Below are 17,619 nucleotides of genomic sequence, written 5' to 3' on the forward strand. Positions count from 1 at the left end.
ATTGGTGATAATTCGTTTATTTTTTTAACATTGTTATCAATACAATCAGTTGTTAGTTTTTTAATTCTATCATAAAATAGAGTAGCATTTTTTAGTGGATTATTAAGTTTCAACTAAAAATAAATTGTCATTATACGTTCGAGTTTATGTAAGATGAGGGTCTGTATAGAGGCCATAAAATTTCTAACTTTCGTTTCCAATACAAATAACTCATTAGAGGTTTAAATTATATTTGAATGATTTCTTATCCGTACTTATTAGTATACATTACGTAGCAAACGTTTTCGTTTAATACAATGTTCGAAAATATGTTTTTACTAAGATTCTTATCACAACACTATAGAGAAAATATAAACTAACATAATTATGATAGTGCATCAGATTATTATTTTAATCTCTTTGAGTCAGTTAAGAGACAATAAAAAAATATTTTTTTATCAAATAACATTTAAAAACATATTAAAAATAAATATTTTTTATAATTTCAGATAATTATGATAATGCATTAGATTATTTTAATCTCTTGCAATCATTGAAGAGAGGCAATAAATAAAAAATCTTTTTTATCAACTAACATTTAAGAAATCGTTGAAAATAATTATTTTCATAATTACGAGTAATTATGTTGAAGTGATTTATTGCTACACATGTATGTACATCCAAATATTCAATGAGAAAATTTTTTGGAGCTGAATCATGAAAAAGAAAATAACAATAACAACGATGAATATATACAACTCAAAAATATCATTGATGAAGAAAATAAAATGCATCCTTTTAAGAACCCTTATTTTAAAATTTATACATTAAAATTTTTTAAAAATGTGTCATATTATTAAACATTTAAAAGAGAAATTGTTTTTCTAGAATTGATATAAATAATGATAACTTCAAGATTGCTCATTGGTCAGAAGTTTTATCATTGTCTACTGCAGATGAACAATATCATCATAATAATTCGAAAGCTTATCACATCTGTGGAAGATTATTTAAATCAGCTGGTGAAATAAGGTGCCGCGACCATTGTCATTTTACGGGGAAATATAGAGGTCTTACCCATAATGCATGTAATTTAAATTATAAACGAAGTCATACTATTTCTGTTATTTTTCATAATCTATCTGGTTATGATTCACATTTCATAATTAGGTCATTATCTACATTTTTCGATGGTCAAATCAGTACTTTACCAATTAATAAATAAAAATATATTGCATTCAGTAAGTCAATAAAAAATACATTTGTGAAGTTGAGATTTATAGACTCTTTTCGATTTATGGCATCAAGTATTGAAAAATTAGCTTCATGTCTTGACGATGGTGATAAGAAAATTACACAAAAATATAATTATTCTAACTCACAGCAATTTCAATTAGCTATACGTAAAGGTGTATTTCCCTATGAATACATTGATTCAATTGATAAGCTTGACGATACTAAATTACCCGACAAAAAATTATTTTATTCCAAACTTAATGATTGTGATATTTCAGACGAAAATTACAATTATGCCAAACAAGTTTGGAATAAATTTAATATAAATACCCTCGGCGAATATTCCGATTTATATTTAAAAACTGACGTCTTATTACTGGCTGATATATTTGGAAATTTCCGTAGCAGTTGTTACAAAACATATGAGTTAGATCCATTGCATTATTACACTGCACCGGGACTTGCTTTTGATGCTATGCTTAAGCTCACAGATGTAAAACTAGATTTATTAGATGATCCCGAGATGATATTATTCTTTGAAAAAGGTATAAGAGGTGGTGTTTCTCAATGTACAAATTGATATGCAAAAGCTAATAATCGATTTATGGGTGAAGATTTTGATCCAAGCAAAGATGAATCTTATCTCATGTATTATGATGTAAATAATTTATACGGAGCAGCTATGAGTATGCCTTTGCCCCAAGATTCTTTTGAGTGGATACATGAGGATATTGATGTACAAAATGTTGATAAATTTTTTAATGATAATAAGTCAATCGGATATATTTTAGAAGTAGATTTAAGATATCCTATAGAATTACATGATATAGCATAAAGATTTACCTTTGTGCCCTGAACATTTTATACCGCCAGGCAGTAAATATTTAAAATTAGCTACAACACTTTATTCTAAGGAGAAATATGTTATTCATTATAAAAATTTGAAACAGTGTCTTAATTTAAGAATGAAGCTTATGAATAATGCAGTGTTCGGTAAAACTATGGAAAATGTTCGAAAATATAAAGATGTGAAAATGGTAAGCAAGTGGGAGGGTGGATATGGAGCAAAATCTCTAATAACAAAACCGAATTTCCATAGTTTTACAATTTACGATAAAAACCTAGTCATGATAGAATTAAAGAGAGTAAATCTATACTTTTATCAACCAATTTACATTGGTTTTAGCATCTTAGACTTATCAAAAACTTTTATTTATGATTTTCACTATAACTATATTAAGAAAAATTTTAATAGTCATGAATCAAAATTATTATACACTGATACTGATAGTTTGATTTATCAATATAATGTACCCGATATTTATGACACCATCAAACGTGATATCGAAAAATTCGATACCTCTGACTACCCACCAAATAATGTTTACAACATTCCATTAAAAAATAAAAAAGTGATTGGACTTATGAAAGATGAGTGTAATGGTAAAATTATTACCGATTTCGTTGGGTTACGAGCAAAACTTTATGCATTTAAAATCTATCAGAATAAAATGGCTAAAAAGAGAGCTAAGGGAGTCAACGGGTTCACTTTACGAAAGATCACGTTTGATGATTTTAAGGCTTGTCTGGTGGATCATGTTAACATAACAAAACATCAATATTTGATTAGAAGTAGTCATCATGAAGTGAAAACAATTAAACAAAGTAAATTAACATTAAGTTGGTGTGATAATAAAAGGAAATTAAGTGACACCTCAACTGATACTTTACCTTGGGGTTATAAAGTATCAAATAAAAAGACAAAACTAAATAATAATAATGTAGATAAATGTAATTAATTCTAAGTTTTGTAAAAATAAATTTGAATAAATAAATATGGTTAATAAAAAGTCAAAATTGTTTATTATTATTTTTATTTATTAATTCTATAAAAAATACATGATAATTTTATAAATCAGACTTATTAATCCAGCTATTATGTGAATTATCAAATCCTAACCATTTAACATACATTTTACTTCCATGCTTTTTAATTATTTTCTCAAATAGATATATATCTGGATACTTGACTTTACTGAGTTCTTTTGCATGAAATTCTCCTTCTATCGGTTGATCCTGATAATCAATCAGTTTATAAGTTGTTGGATTCGTTTTTTGTATTGTTTTAATTGTGAAAATTTCAGTCGTCCAGTTTGGTGTGTAGCCCTTTTCAAAAACATGTTTATACTTGCTTATTCGAACTTTATCTCCAACTTTGAATTTATTTTGTTTTCGCGCCTGTTCACTCTGAAGAGGTTTGTAAATTGTCTGAAGTATATGTTTTTCATTACCAACAGTTACATTGACAGGTTTCATTTTTATTGTTCGATGTTTCGTGTGGTTATAATTATCGATTAAGTCTTCAAGTATATCGATCTATTTGTGATTTCCACGTGCTGTAAACTCGCGCCACATTTTATTTTTAAGTGTTCGATTGAAACGTTCACATATGGAGGCCTTCAAATTCCTAAACGTTGAGTACATATGAATCCCATAATATTTCATGAGATCTTTGAACTCTTTATTATAAAGTTCTTTGCCTTGATCAACATGAAGATGTTTAGGTTTTCGCCTTTGCTGTAACACAGACTTCATAGCGTTTCTGACGTCACTGCCACTTTTCCTGTTGATTGGAACTGCCCAAGCATAATTTGAAAGAATATCTATAATTGTAAGTAGATATTTATATCCACTATTAGCTGTAGAGTATGGCATCATCTCAACCAAGTCAGCTTGCCAAGTCTCATCAAGTCCACGAATGTCAACATGCCGACGAAGATAATTTTTTTGGGCCTGTTTGTGAAGCTCTTGGGCTATTACTTTCTTTTCATTTTCCATTTTTTTCCAGTTTAGATAATCTACGCTCAATATCAGCTAATATTTGACCATCACGTACTACAGATCTTACGAGCGTTGTTACAACGATTTGATAGCGTTTGGCTATATAGACTCAGTTCACTAAGACTCTCTTCTAATGCGCTCACTTTGGTTTTTAATTCGAAAATGAGGTCTGGATCTTTACTCGTCATTTTATTCTCTAGCTTAACTATTTCAACCGTTACTTTATCTTCAAGATCAGTTTTACGATATTTATTGTAGTCACTAATTGCTTTTACATTGTTTAATTCTTGTTTGATTGAAATTTTCATAGTATTGTAACGATTGATACATACGAATTGCGATTTAACTTCTGAAATAACATTATTCCTTTTTTTAATTTTCTTTTATGAAAAGGTATACTAGCCGAACCCAAAATCTTCGTATTAAGATCCTCTTACCTTTTGCAGGTACCTATGTAAGTGCATGCACGATGAGTAAGAATAGACAAGGATCGATAGATAAGACAATATACCTGTTTCACACTCTCTCTCCATCAAAAAGGGCAGATCCCCTTTCTCAAACCAACTACGTCATCTAGCTGTATACTCATCTTGCATCCACATTACCTGCGTACATCTATTTACAATACATTCACAAGAGAATGTGTATGCGTGTACGGGCGTAGTACCGAAAAATATGTATAGCTGGGACTCAGCGGGAGACCTGCACGTGTGCAACGGACCTCTAATTAACTGAACGGTCATGAAAATTTTACGACCATCCAATTTCCATATTTCGAAATCGCTGCGTATGTTCTAATGATATGACTAAACTCGGACCTATGTACATGATCATTCGTTTTGTATTAGAGCACTTACACATTCTTTGTTGTTTACAAAAAAGATATCATCTAATTTCCATATATGGACTTATCTAAATTTTTAGAAAGCTATACCCGGAACTGCGTACTGAGTCATTTGTTTGTCGAAAACGATGAGCTGGACCCAACGATTGCATCAGAAAACAGATGACTTTCCCATCAAAACTAGAGTATATAAACTGCCGAAAATCTAACGAAGGCAGTCAATCGCTAATCTGAACTAACCTCTGTCGGATCTCAAGTCATTCGCTCCGAAGTTCTATAAGTTGAAATCTCCGATTAGTTCTATCGGCCCAGATCCGACTAGTACCGCGAATCAGAGATAAAATCTTAATCGTTGTCGACGTGACGGTCCACCGCCTAGGCAATCGGGCTCCTTGGCCAAATACCTAGATTTTAATCTTGCAAAAATCGCGGTCGATTCGACTCACCAGGATCATCGGTCTCGTGACGGTCTATAGCCTAGGAAACCAGACTCCTAGATCGAAATCCTAAATAAAATTAAATACTCATACTCGTACTCGACAGATAGGGGAGTGTATCCGCTTGGCACCCCAGTAGCTCCGAGTCCGAAAAGTGCATCCAATTCCGCTGAGTAAAATCCCTAAGCCACGGGCAGGGTCCCAGCGAATCAAACAAAAAAAATTCTGCAACCATAAATTCAAAGTGGTGAATTGTGAGAGAGTGTGATCAGCGAGAATGTAAACCACCTCAAGCTGAGTGGTAAGTTAATTATAATTGTTAATTTTAGTACACACATGTAAAACAACATTATAATTTTATAAGAATATACAGATTCTTTTCTTTTATTTTAAAAATCATCTTTCTCTTTTTTATACCTCTTACTCTAACATTCCTAAGTCAACGGGTATAGAAAGAGACAGACGTAAAAGAACAGGGACTTCTCGAGGCCCCATATTCACCTACCTGCTTCCCTCTCGCTTTAAAATCCCTGACCTACCCTAAAGCCACGCAGGTCAACGATCAGGATTGTATATCGTACTTCCGCTCGGTACGAAATAGACTTATTTAGTGATCAAAACTTGCCAAATATTAAACATTCTAACACTAGCCACGTGACGGTCCAATTAGGCTCCTTGGTTGAGTGATAGAATAAATATTGTGGGTAGTTTCACTAAACAATTAATTAGTAATAACCCTTCGCCCGTCGCCTTTACTCTCTCCGATCGTGACAGTATGTGACTGCATCACTTTCATTCTTAGGTTCAGCTACATTACATAACCTTTTTCCGTCCAAGTCAAACTGTCCATCATCTGTCAACTTAAAACCTTTTCCAGGTGATCCAACGCTACTGCTACAGCCTTTGAATTGTGTCTGATTCGATTGGGAAGATACACGTCCAAATATATCAATACCCATTTTGATGATCCTTCCTTCCCGAATGTTATTTTATAAATTATGAATTATTGTTAATGTATCTCTTAATAAATAATTTCAGCTTCACGTAGATCTTCAATGATTGAAATTATTCCATTAGAATGACTAGAGTTGGCAGCTGCTTGACATGCTATTAACAGGTGAAGGCGATCTATGAGTTCATTAGAATCATCCCAATAAACATAATCCACATATTTTCGTTTCTTTGAAACAGTCATAAAGTCAGGGAGCCTTTTACCTCCTTTTAGTGGTGATTGAACAAAGTCAGCAATATATTTAGTATATTTAGCAGTCCTCTCAACATAAAGACTTCTTTCAGATTCATAATTTTTCCTGTGAGTATTCGTTGAAACAATGAGTTTATGGTACACATCTAAATCACTTGTATTAATTGAATTTTCATTTGGATCACTTTTAAATAATAATTCTATAAGCCCTGGAGATAGAACATGACTTCGATTATTTACTGATATTATATTATCTCTAAATTGAACAGGTGAATTACCAAAAAATAATTGATTATTTTTTTTACGAATACCAAATCTTGTATCCAAGCGTTTAGGATTTTTTTTATTCAGCATATCAATATATTTAGATATAGAGTTATGATATTTCAGTGGTGTCCTTGTAGAGGTTGGAGGATGAGATAAAATGGTTTCATCCAAGTTGCTGCTACTAGTACCGTTCACATTTAAATAATCATAAGTATTCTGACCGCGATGTGTGTCACTATTATCATAAATAGTTTGATAGTCACTATGTTCACGTTTTTTCAGAGAAAAATTTTGCACTGATTCTTCTTCTTTTTTAATTCCATGTTTTAAAGCTTTAGAATTCTCAACTAATGTTCTCAACGGTGTCAAAATAGGTTTAAACATTTCATTTGCAGTTTGTTCAGAAGTGTCTTTATCAACTTTTAATATTTTATACTTTTGTCTTATCGCATCACTAATTTGAGTTATTTGGAGCAGCATATCTTTCTGCTAATACATATTTTTACACGCCATGTTTGCACACTTGAATGTCCTTTAAGACTGTGTCAATTGAAATAGAGATAATTAATTTATACTTATAAAACAGTCAAAACCTTTTCTATAACGTCCATTATTCAATTCACTATCCTTGTCAATACCAACACATTCGTGTTTATTATCACTTTTCTTATCATTCCAGCATGCTGAACATAAATCTTTGAATTCACTGTACGGCATATCTGTATTCACATGATAATCATATATGTGCTTTAAATTCATTTCATCTTGACGGAAAAGTACAAGAAAATTGGCATTGTCGCGTATCAGGTGTTTTGGTAGCAGCGCGCCATGACGTTTTTGGATTTTTTTTTCTCATCACCTTGAATTATGTGATAAAAATTGATCACAGGTAATTTAGCTGTCTGTTTTTCAAACTTCATTTTGAATTATTTTTAAGAACACTAATTACTATGTTAATCCACTGATGACTCAATTCTAACTCAACAATATACTTATAAGGATCGAGTATTTATACGATCGAGATTAGTCATAGATCGACAATGGCTAAGAGCAGACCTATCAGTAAAGTTGCAACTAAGCGTGGTAAAGGTTTTGTCAACAGTGTTATAAATAAACTACCAATAGAATTACATGTACCGGGATATCAGTACTATAGACCTGGTACGAAATAAGCAAAAAGATTAGCTCGCGGTGATCCGGGAATAAATCCTCTAGACCGAGCATGTAAAGCGCATGACATTGCTTATCCTAAAAATCCTGACAATATGGCAGCGAGTCATGCGGCTGATAAAAATCTTGCTGGAAAAGCTTTACAACGTCTTCATGCAAATATGCCAGCCTTGGTGAAAAAGCCGTGGCTTGGAGAGTTAATAAAACCATGAGAGTGAAGAGAAGTTTGGGTATGGGCATGAAAAAGATGGATGCGGTTAAAAAGAAGTTGAAAATGAAGAGGGAGAAGTCTAGAAGAAATGGTAAAAAGAAAAAGAAGAGATGAAAGAAAACAGAAAAACTTGTTCCTATCAGGCAAATTATAAAATCAGCTTAAAAAAACTATGAATGACGGTGTACTTATTTCATCGTTTAAGTCGGCATTACGGGGTGCTCGTGAAGCTGTAAAAATAGTTGGTGGGAAAAAAAATATACGATCATCGCGTATATTACCAATACCACCACTAAAAGTGGGTGGATTGTTACGATTTTTAATACCTATTCTTGCTGGCTTAAGCGCTACTGGTGCATTAGCTGGGGCGCTGCTGATATCGCTAAAGCTGTAACTGCTGCTAAGACTGATAAACGTGAATTGAAGGAGACTAAACGGCATAATTCAACAATGGAAGCTATAGCCCTGGGTAAAGGCTTATACTTGTCACCGTACAAGACTGGAATGAGATTATATTTGAGCCCTCCACCAAAAAACATGTAACGCTACCTCATCGAGCTCTCACCAATTTTGATTTAATCGAGTATGCAAAAGATTTAAAAATTCCATATTTCCGAGGTGTTTTCATGAGAAATAATTTACCAAAGTCTGGTCCGTGGAAAAAAGAGTCAGCAATCATAAATCTCGATGATAAAAATGGTCGTGGAACTCATTGGGTTGCATACAAGAAGAATGGTAATGATGCCATCTATTTTGACAGCTTTGGTAACCTCCAACCACCAAATGATCTCATGAAATATCTCGATGTTTTTAGCGTTAAATATAATCACCAGAAGTATCAAGATTACGATACCGTTATATGTGGACATTTGTCGTTAAAATTCCTCAATAATGAACTATAAATGGTATGATTCGATTGATATGTGTTAGTCATGGCTGATTCGTTGACGCTAACAATATCTGGAGCTACCTCCACATTGGAAGCTCAATATTTTCCACCAATTGAATTATCACCAGAAAAAATTTATGTATTGGGACTTGTGGAATTGTTAACATTCAATTCTATACCTAATATTGATAAAAGTTGTAATAAGTTCTATTTATCCAGCGTAAATAGAAAGGCGGCAGATAAAGTTATAACAATACCAACCGGAAGTTATGAACAACGTGACATTGAAAAGTATTTAATAAAGGCATTATCTCAGGATGTAGAATTGAGTATCAAAGCAAATAACAATGAATTATATAGTAAAATTAAATGTAATCGAATTGTAAATTTTGAACCGAAACATTCAATCGCATCATCATTGGGATTTGGAAATCGTTGACTTGCACCGAACCTTATACACAAATCTGATTTACCCATAAAGATCCTCAAAATCAATGCGCTGCGAGTTGAGTGCAATATTACTAATGGTGCATATATGAATAACCATAAAGTTTACACAGTTCATGAGTTTTTCCCAAGTGTTGCACCCGGATGTAAGATCATTGAACTACCATCCCACATCATTTACTTACCAGTCGCAGTACATTCAATACACAATCTTCAGCTGCGCATTGTTGATCAAGATGGGAATTCGGTGTATTTTCGTGGTGAAACGATTACAATAAGATTGCATATAAAATCAGTAAAATAATGGGGATTGTATTTGATAAAAAGATTGGTAGCAGCTATAAAAGTGGATCATATTGTCTGAAGCCCATCAGTCATCGTGCTCCTGTCAGAGTGCTAATACCTCAGAGCGTGGGATTCCTCAAAAGTCTAGGATTAAAATTACGTGGAAGATTGGAAACGTAAGGAAAGTTAATTTGTGCTGCATTATATTACCATGGTGGAAATCTTAGACATTCAGAAACCAATCATCTTTGATAAATCAATTTCTCACTATGAGATTCATTCACATCAACCTTATGCATCATCAACATTTAACAATAGTGATGAAATTAGATTCAGTATTCAACATCAAGACTTATGCATCCTACCAAGCAAAAGTTCTCTGCACATTTGTGGAAGATTTGTAAAAGAAGATGGTACTGGCGCAGGTGCAACTATGAACTTAGTCAATATGGCTATTTGTCATATGTTTGAAAAAATACGCTATAAATTAAATGCTGTTGAAATTGATAGATGTAAAAATGTGGGTCTTACAAGTATCATGAAAAATTTTATATCTTCGAGTCCTGGGCAACTCAATTTAATGGAGAATGCTGGATGGTTGATCAGTAATGACAGTAAATTAACTAATGAAAATGGATATTTTAACATTTCTATACCACTAAGTTACATACTTGGATTTGCTGAAGATTACAATCGCATTGTCATGAATGCTAAACATGAATTGATTCTTATAAGATCAAATTCTGATGTTAATACATATATACATACACCTGCTGCCGCTGGTGGTAACGCTGAAATAGTGAAAGTTCTTCTCAATAAGGTAGAATGGAATGCCCCATACGTCACAATGTCGGACAAGCAAAAAATTCAAGCACTCAACTTTATTGCTAATGAACCAGCTATATCAATAAGCTTTCGCACATGGTAATTGTATGAATACCCACTACTCCCTCGAACAACGAAACATGTTTGGCCAATCAAGACTTCGACACAATTGGAAAAGCCGCCATATGTGATCCTAGTGTTACGTCCCAACCTGCTCATCAGATGTCTCTGACTATTTTTAAATACTATTTATTAAGAGACTGATCTGAGACCTAACTAATTAATTAAGATGTATATTGATAATTTAGCAAGTTGCATAATTAATAAGTCACTCTATATTATAGGATATAATAGAATATAATAATATAACATAACATAATAATAGAAAATAAAATAATATAATATTATTTAGAATATTTGAAACATATTGATAAAGTTATTTTTCTTGTAATATTTATTATGTACAAATAAACGCTGACGCCTTGAGTAAATTCTCGAGACGTGCAGCTGCACAAATACCTATTTTGTTCTAAGATAACTTTTGTTCATAGATGAGTGACTCATTTGTTAATAACAAAAACGGAGAAAGCGTGAGAACGGAGTATGTATCATTCGAGAATATTGTTATTTCGATCCACCCCTCTATATCGAGCGACGCGCGGGCATGATGCCCAAGCGTCTCGTACTGATCAGAAACTTACTCTAGTTTTCCCGATCAAGAGAAATCAGTCTGAAAGATAGAATCATTGAGAGCAGTCAGGCTCAATATAAAAAAAACTCAACTTCTTTCTCACCCTCTCGAAGTTATTGTTAGGAGTACATTGACAATTTTATAAAACTAATTCAACTGTGTATTTTTACATCACTCAAAACTATTCTTTTACTATTGAATAAATCGGATTTATATATATATATATATTCAAATAACCAGTTTATTCCAACCACCAAATGGTGGCTGTTCAACCCATACTTAAATATTATTTATGATTATATGTAAGTTTTCATTACGTCCAATTTAAATCGACCGCTCAACTACGTTAGCGCCAAAACATTTACCAGGACGTAACAACTTATTATATTATTAAAATTGGTAGCAGCGATGGATTCGAACAGCCCCCGAATAAACTGGTAAAATCTCAAAAATCCGAAATTTTTTTTTACAAAAATAAACATTACGTTCTCAAAGTAAAATTTAGGAACACAAAAAAAAGTATATAAATTTATAAAAATCATATATATCAAGAAAAAAAATAAAATTTTGTGAATTAAAAATAAAATTCATAATAAAATTCAAGTGAGTAAAGTTAATGAAGAATGAAAATTGAATATAAAATAAAACTACCAATGTCATTCACGACACCCGACGAACGCAGTTCAACATCAACTACAGCTTAGAAATCTATAGTCATCGCATATTTCTGCTCAACGTATTTCCATCAACCTTCCGACGGCAACGAAGATCTCCGTATCAACTACAATTACCGATTCATCTGAAATTCAAACCTGTAAACAACTAAGTAGTAAGTCAATTATATTGTTAATTTTTTTTTCTGTCTTTCAAAAATATTTATATAAATAAAAATGAGTCTTGAAGAAATGGAAGTTTTCCTTACGGAAACCCAAAATGAAGTTACAGCGTTAAAAACTCTAATTCTACAATTACTAGTAGAAAAACTTGAGATGAAAAATAAATTTTAAGAAAATTGTCAAGCAGCTATTGCTCAACAATTAAAAATACATTTTGGAAAAAATCCACCTGTGTGTGCTTCACACTAATTACCTCCCAATCTTCATTTAACGAATAATTTAACTGCAAATAACAAATTAGATTACAAAGAATTTTTCAAAACTATACCAGACTTTGATAGTATAGGTTATCCAGTAGAATCATTCATACATGCAAAGACACAAAAGAATATCTAAGAGAAATAAACGAGGACGCGCTCGTTAGAATATTAAAATCCAAATGTAAAGGCGAACCTTTAATTAGAGTAAGTGGGTCAAACGTCAAAACAATAGACGAATTTATCACATTTTTAAATTTAAATTTTAGATGAAGCAAACAAGTTTCAGTTTGGTTAAAAGAATTTAATGACTTGGAGCAAAAATCGAGTGAACGCGTAATGGACTTTTACTATAGAGTGAATGAACATTAACATGACACTTGCTCAGAAATCGCGGATACAGGCGGTAATAGTAAAGATGAAAAAATAGTTTTAGCTAAAGAAACCGCGGTACAAGCATTTATTACGGGTTTAGAACCAAGACTTGCTTTATTTTTACACAATGACGAATTCGCGGATCTTGCTACAGCCGCTACTGCAGCAACTAAAGCGGAACAAAAATTACAGCAAATGAAAAATGTAAATAAACTTTTCAAGCCATTCGATAATAATTCAAATAAAAATTGTTTCGCAATCCAAGACCCAAACCCACACAACACAATTAACCAAAATAATCACCACATTCGAAATTTGAATCCTTATCAGCAATTTAATAAAAATTATAACAGAAACAGTCGTGAAAAATCGGAACAGGTTAATAATCAAAATCGAAACAACCCAAATAAGTTTTGTAATTTTTGCAAAAGAAACAATCATAATATTGAGGAATGTAGAATTTTAATTCAAAGAAACAATATTGAATCTAATCAAAGTATAAACAAAAGTATTCTTCAATGTGATTACTGTAAAATGAACGGTCATTCAGTAAACAATTGTCGTAAGAAAATTTATAATGAAGGAAGACGCGACGGTTTAAATGCAAAACCAAGTACAGGTACGGGAAACGACCAAGCGTTCCCTCGAGTCGGCGCTCCGATGGGAAACGTAGCAATTCAGCGCCAAAATTTAAACAAAAACTAAAAATACTGACAAAAACTTATTCCGTGGGTGCCATGTCAATTGATTATAAACCTACGTCAATTATGTTCAGATCCAAAGATATAATATCTAGCTATGGAAAAATTTTAGTAGACACCGGATGTAATTTAAATTTAATAAAATACGGGGAAGTAAAATTTAAAAAATTAATCGACGAATCATATTGTTACAAATTTAACGGTGTCTCCGAGGCTATCACTCTGGGTAGAATAAAAATACAAATTTTTAATAAGGACACTTATTTTCATATAATACCGGACGAATTTCCTTTAGATTATACGGGCATACTTGGCATGGAATTTTTATGAGAACACGGCGGAATAATAAATTTAGTAGACAATACGGTAACATTTCAACATTTAAATAATCTACAAATATCATTATCAGAAGGAGAATATTTCGTTTTAAAAGCTCGAACGAAAACGGCAATGTTTGTTCGAGTAGATAGTAAACTTAAAGAGGGTTATACACCTCGTATCGAATTTGAAAACGGTATTTACGCGGGCGAAGCTTTAGTGAGTAATAATAACGGAATCGCTTATTTGTACACAATAAATACTCTTGACAAAGATGTAAAAGTAAAAGTACCCGTAATTCCTCTGTACCCATTTAGGACAAGCGAAGACGAGGATACTGGTTTCACGCAAGACGACACGGATAGATACGATAATAGTACCAGGGCCCGGGAAAATCGTGTCAACGAAGTGTAAAAACTTTTGCGTTTATAACATCTGAATGAGGAAGAGCGTAAAGCAATAGTTTCTCTAGTAGAGAAATACGCTGACCTATTCCACATTCCAGGAGAACCACTGCGCGCTACAGACACTACGGCTCATACTATACCCACTATCGATGACGATCCCGTAAATACTCGACAATACAGACACCCTTCAGCACAGAAAGACGAAATAGAAAAACAGATAACAGAACTAATGTTAATGGATATTATTGAACCTTCGACCTCACCATATAATTCCCCTTTATGAATCGTACCCAAAAAAGCCGATTCTAAAGGCAATAAAAAATGGCGTTTAGTTATAGATTATCGTAAATTAAATGATAAGACTGTTAAAGATGCATATCCACTACCGTTGATAAATGATATTCTTGATCAATTAGGTGGTGCGATTTATTTTTTAGTATTTGATTTAAAATCGGGTTTTTATCAATTAAAAGTAGATCCTAAAGATAAGTACGAAACAGCATTTACAACTCCTCATGGTCATTATCAATTTAATAGTATGCCATTTGGACTTAAAAATTCTCCAGCAACCTTCCAAAGGTTAATGGATTTAGTTTTACACGGGTTACAAGGAGCAGATCTCTTTGTTTACTTAGACGATATAGTCATTTACGCACGTTTTCTAGAAGAACATGACACTTAATTCGAAAAATTAGCCGAATGTTTGCGAAGTGCGAATTTAACTCTACAAGCGGATAAATGTGAATTCCTAAAAAAAGAAGTAATTTATTTAAGCCATCTTATATCTGCCGACGGTGTCAAGCCTGATCCCGATAAAATTAAAGCGACCAAATGTTTCAAAACACCTGAAAACACAACACAAGTGAGAGAATTTCTTGGACTTGCTGGTTACTATCGGCGATTTATCAAGGATTTCGCAAAAATCTCTAAGTGCCTATCCGATCTTACAAGCTAAAACGCAAGATTTTCATGGGCGCCTGAACATCAGATAGCTTTTGAAACCTTGCGCGATAAACTATGTACAGCTCCGATATTGCAGTATCCAGATTTTTCGAAACCATTTATTTTAACGAACGATGCATCGGGCTATGCAGTTGGGGCAATCCTCTCACAAGGCAAAATTGGCGAAGACACAATTGTTGCAGCAGCGTCTCGTGTGCTCAACAAACACGAAAAAAATTATTCGACCACTGAAAAAGAAATGGTCGCAGCCTTATTTGGTATGAAAACATTTAGACCGTATCTCTATGGCAGAGAGTTTACTCTTGTCACCGATCACAGACCGCTGGTGTGGGTAAATAATATGAATGACCCAACATCGCGTGTAATGAGATGGAGAGAACGGCTTAAAGAGTTCGAATATACCGTGTTATATAAGGCGGGAAAAATAAACACAAACGCGGACGCTTTATCGCGTAACCCAATAATGGAAAACCGCGAAGTTTATCCAATTAAAATTAAATGGCGACCTGGAAAACCCGGAATCGCTAGGTTGAGGACTTCAGATCCTTCAGACGATGGTAAAGTCTTTAAAAAGAAACCTTGAAACAAAACTAATTCAGAGTCAATTAGCTCGAATAATGATAAAAATAAATTACCTATAAATTTTAACAAAAATAATAATTCAAGTTCAGAGGAAATTACTCCAAGTAATTAAATAATTTGCGATAAAAATAAAATTGCGACTAACTCAGTCGACGGAGTTAGAAAAATAAATTTGAAAATTCAAAATCTTGAGCAAAATACTCAAGAGGTTGGGCCAGTCAGTAACAATACTGCGGACCCAGTCGTCAAATCTACTAGCGACGGCAATAGGATTAGCTACCCTAACGACCGGCGATTAGTTTAAAATAATAAAAACTAATAATAATAATAATAATAATAATAATAATAATAATAATAATAATAATAATAATAATAATAATAATAATAATAATAATAATAATAATAATAATAATAATAATAATAATAATAATAATAATAATAATAATAATAATAATAATAATAATAATAATAATAATAATAATAATAATAATAATAATAATAATAATAATAATAATAATAATAATAATAATAATAATAATAATAATAATAATAATAATAATAATAATAATAATAATAATAATAATAATAATAATAATAATAATAATAATAATAATAATAATAATAATAATAATAATAATAATAATAATAATAATAATAATAATAATAATAATAATAATAATAATAATAATAATAATAATAATAATAATAATAATAATAATAATAATAATAATAATAATAATAATAATAATAATAATAATAATAATAATAATAATAATAATAATAATAATAATAATAATAATAATAATAATAATAATAATAATAATAATAATAATAATAATAATAATAATAATAATAATAATAATAATAATAATAATAATAATAATAATAATAATAATAATAATAATAATAATAATAATAATAATAATAATAATAATAATAATAATAATAATAATAATAATAATAATAATAATAATAATAATAATAATAATAATAATAATAATAATAATAATAATAATAATAATAATAATAATAATAATAATAATAATAATAATAATAATAATAATAATAATAATAATAATAATAATAATAATAATAATAATAATAATAATAATAATAATAATAATAGTAATAGTAATAGTAATAGTAATAATAATAATAATAATAATAATAATAATAATAATAATAATAATAATAATAATAATAATAATAATAATAATAATAATAATAATAATAATAATAATAATAATAATAATAATAATAATAATAATAATAATAATAATAATAATAATAATAATAATAATAATAATAATAATAATAATAATAATAATAATAATAATAATAATAATAATAATAATAATAATAATAATAATAATAATAATAATAATAATAATAATAATAATAATAATAATAATAATAATAATAATAATAATAGTAATAATAATAATAATAATAATAATAATAATAATAATAATAATAATAATAATAATAATAATAATAATAATAATAATAATAATAATAATAATAATAATAATAATAACAACAATAATAATAATAATAATAATAATAATAATAATAATAATAATAATAATAATAATAATAATAATAATAATAATAATAATAATAATAATAATAATAATAACGGATATATCAGTAAAAATAAAAATTTAAAAATAAAAAGATCTGACGTCAGACGATATAATCCATAGAAAAAATTATCGAATACTGAATCATTAAGAGAAGATGATTTAAGTAAAAATAAAAATAATAAAATATTTACAAACTTGAAAACAATTAATACTCAAGAACTCAATTCAAATTCAATAAATAAAAACTTTAATTCTAAAAATCAAAATA

At 30.3% G+C, this 17,619-nt stretch overlaps 4 protein-coding genes across 4 annotated transcripts in view; 3 read left to right on the forward strand and 1 right to left on the reverse strand.

Moving 5' to 3' along the window:
• Positions 1-553, forward strand: part of LOC103580540 (voltage-dependent T-type calcium channel subunit alpha-1G-like) — a 253,555-nt gene extending 253,002 nt beyond the window's left edge. Inside the window, exon 7 of the mRNA XM_053736982.1 lies at positions 489-553. Coding sequence (XP_053592957.1) covers positions 489-553 — 65 coding nt within the window. The remainder of the gene's footprint in view (positions 1-488) is intronic.
• Positions 554-3,123: 2,570 nt separating this feature from the next.
• Positions 3,124-3,531, reverse strand: LOC106693182 (uncharacterized). Its single transcript, XM_014439643.1, has one exon. The coding sequence runs from the start codon at positions 3,529-3,531 to the stop codon at positions 3,124-3,126; it is 408 nt and encodes a 135-aa protein (XP_014295129.1).
• A 6,490-nt stretch (positions 3,532-10,021) lies between these two features.
• LOC128667326 (uncharacterized) lies at positions 10,022-10,738 on the forward strand. The gene has a single exon (XM_053736983.1). It carries the CDS (start codon positions 10,022-10,024, stop codon positions 10,736-10,738), a length of 717 nt encoding a protein of 238 aa, XP_053592958.1.
• Positions 10,739-16,088: 5,350 nt separating this feature from the next.
• Positions 16,089-16,883, forward strand: LOC128667323 (probable serine/threonine-protein kinase clkA; the record flags this gene model as incomplete). Its single annotated transcript, XM_053736976.1, has 1 exon — positions 16,089-16,883. A coding segment is annotated over one exon (795 nt), but the record flags the coding sequence as incomplete, so codon positions are not given.
• Between the last annotated feature and the right edge of the window lie 736 nt (positions 16,884-17,619).

Source organism: Microplitis demolitor, chromosome 2, assembly GCF_026212275.2.
Source record: "Microplitis demolitor isolate Queensland-Clemson2020A chromosome 2, iyMicDemo2.1a, whole genome shotgun sequence".
NCBI classification, from domain to species: Eukaryota; Metazoa; Arthropoda; class Insecta; order Hymenoptera; family Braconidae; genus Microplitis; species Microplitis demolitor.

Excerpts from the sequence above, each read along its gene's own strand:
- LOC106693182 (XM_014439643.1), bottom strand. The coding sequence starts at position 3,531 with ATGAAACCTGTCAATGTAACTGTTGGTAATGAAAAACATATACTTCAG.
- LOC128667326 (XM_053736983.1), top strand. The coding sequence starts at position 10,022 with ATGGTGGAAATCTTAGACATTCAGAAACCAATCATCTTTGATAAATCA.